The sequence below is a fragment of the Propithecus coquereli genome, unplaced genomic scaffold (genome assembly GCF_000956105.1).
Source record: "Propithecus coquereli isolate 6110/MARCELLA unplaced genomic scaffold, Pcoq_1.0 Scaffold133, whole genome shotgun sequence".
Taxonomy (NCBI): domain Eukaryota; kingdom Metazoa; phylum Chordata; class Mammalia; order Primates; family Indriidae; genus Propithecus; species Propithecus coquereli.
In genome coordinates, this window is record NW_012137525.1 from 1,445,910 (window position 1) to 1,448,138 (window position 2,229).

A 2,229-nucleotide genomic window follows, 5' to 3' on the forward strand; every position below is an offset into this window, starting at 1 on the left:
GCTTCAGATTCTAACTTTTTAATAATGTTTTAAAAACAGTTAACTTGTATGTGAATAAATGTGGCTAGACACTGTTGAAGGACTGCCATGTCTGATTGTACATACTGTCCTCAAGTTTTTACGGGTTTAAAAATTCATCTAAAAAAATAAATTCCCTAAGTGCATACAAAGCACTATTTCACATTCATGTGGACAAACATCCTGAGAAAATACACAATACACTTCTGAGAAGGAATTTTCCCCAGACTTATTCTTTCTCTGTTTCCCTTAGCAGTTTTGTGTACGTTTTATTTGTGTGGAAATGTCTGTCTACAGTACAATAGTTAATTATATAATGAAATGAATATTTTTTCTCTGTTAGATTTATAATTTTCAAAGCAGCAAACAAGGTCTAATTATCCCTTTTCGGAAAATAAGATTTTTGCACGTTCCAGGATATTTCATGAGATGGAATTTATGGAAGCAGCAGGTAGAGTGTGGCTGTCAGTATCAATTGGTTTTCGGTAGTGACTTAAGGTAGTAAACATCCCTTTCTGGGAAGTTTACTCTGCGTAAATCCTTAAAAACAAACCAGAAACAAAAACTGGCCTCCCCGGGATTTGGGCCGAAGGGCGGGATTAGGCGCGGAGAGGGTGGAGCCTCAGGGGTTTGTGGGCGGAGCCGCACTGGGTCTGGGAGAGACCTCTGCTCCCGCTTGGTACTACTCGGCTTCGCTCGGCTCCTCAACGGTTCCGCCGGCTCCCTCTCGACTTCCGCTCGGCTCTATTCGGTTTCTGCTCTGGGAGGGAGCGCAGTGGCGAGTCCAGCGCACGCGCTCTCGGCTCATGCTGCTCTCAGGGCCGCACTCAGCCTCGTGTTTTCACTTCCTTCTCTTCAGAGCTGTATCCGGGTCGTTTCTCACTCTATTGTCTGAGGCAGCTTGCCTCGGACTGTGCAAATTCTGGGTCTTTTGTTGCTTCTGGTGCAGGCTAATAAAGTTTTTCTTTATTTTATTTTTTTCTTCTACTTGTAACGGGAGAAATTAACTCCCCAGGGCCGCCGGGTTGGGAGCGCTGCCTAGGCCGGAGGGCTCCTCCGGCCGGGGAGCGCCGTGGGAAGGAGAGCGAACGCCGAGGGCCGGGGGAGGACGGGGGAGACCGCGGGGCTGCTCCTGGGAGCGCCCTGGTCCGGTTGGCGACGCCGCCGATTTTAAATAGCATCTTTCGGCCTTGTCTCCGCGTCCCCAGTTCCCGACCTCGGCGCTGCCTGGGCTCCCGCAGCCTCAACCTAGGTCTCCTCCAAACGACCACCTCACGGATTCCTTAGTAAGTGTGTCCAAGGCCTCCGCGGCGAGAAAGGTCTATTTTAGCCCTTCTGGAAGTCAGGGCTGGGGGAGACAGGGCAGGGGTGGGAGAGCCCTGCGGGAAGCTGGACCCTTCGTGGCCACTTTCCCTCCGTGGTCTGCGGGAATGAACACCGCTTCTTTTATTCCCTGGGCTTTGCGTTTTCTTTCTATTGACTGTCACGGTGTCTGAATGAGGAGGAATTACGAGGGAGTCGCGGAAACATCTTGACAAGATATGCACGAAGAGGGTCAGCTTTGATTTTGGCCGGTCTGAGTTGGCGTTGGCCGTATCCCTGGGCAGGAGCTGTCCACAGAGCTGCTCACCTCTCCCCAGCCCACGTCCCATCCCAAGCTTCCTCCGACCCCTTTTGCTGAGAACGCAATTAGTCAAAGATTTCCGTGCGAGGTCATCTTTATCTTCCCTCGGCAGCACAGCTCTCCCCTGTGTGTGGTGTGATTATGAATGACGAAGTAATTTTTTTCTCTCAACAGTGGATCGCAGCTCCAAGAGGAGGCAGGTGAAGCCTTTGGCAGCTTCTCTGCTGGAAGCTCTCGATTATGATAGTTCAGATGACAGTGATTTTAAAGTTGGAGATGCCTCAGGTAAATGTTTCCTTCTTTCTTCCCCTTACCCAGCTTTCTGGAGTTGGGCTTATTTTTAGACTTTTTTTTTTAAATTGGTTTTGATTAAAATGCCAGTTTAAAGTGAAAGCACATAAATTTCAATTGTTTGTTTGACTTCCCTCCCACATTACCCTAAGATCCTATCACTAGATCTATCATTGCTTCTGTTTTCTTTAATACTTAACTCAGAGATAATTAGGGAGGGAAGGACTTCTTCTTAAGATGCAAAAACGTTTTGTCTATTCTACATCTTAAAATATATTTATGCTTATTTCATAGAC

At 47.9% G+C, this 2,229-nt stretch overlaps 1 protein-coding gene across 1 annotated transcript in view; it reads left to right on the forward strand.

Annotated features, from left to right (window-relative positions):
• Positions 1–447: 447 nt before the first annotated feature.
• PHF14 (PHD finger protein 14) overlaps positions 448–2,229 on the forward strand; it is a 106,782-nt gene continuing 105,000 nt past the window's right edge. The window contains exons 1-4 of the mRNA XM_012638736.1: positions 448–469; positions 1,034–1,164; positions 1,271–1,304; positions 1,817–1,927. Coding sequence (XP_012494190.1) covers positions 448–469; positions 1,034–1,164; positions 1,271–1,304; positions 1,817–1,927 — 298 coding nt within the window. The remainder of the gene's footprint in view (positions 470–1,033; positions 1,165–1,270; positions 1,305–1,816; positions 1,928–2,229) is intronic.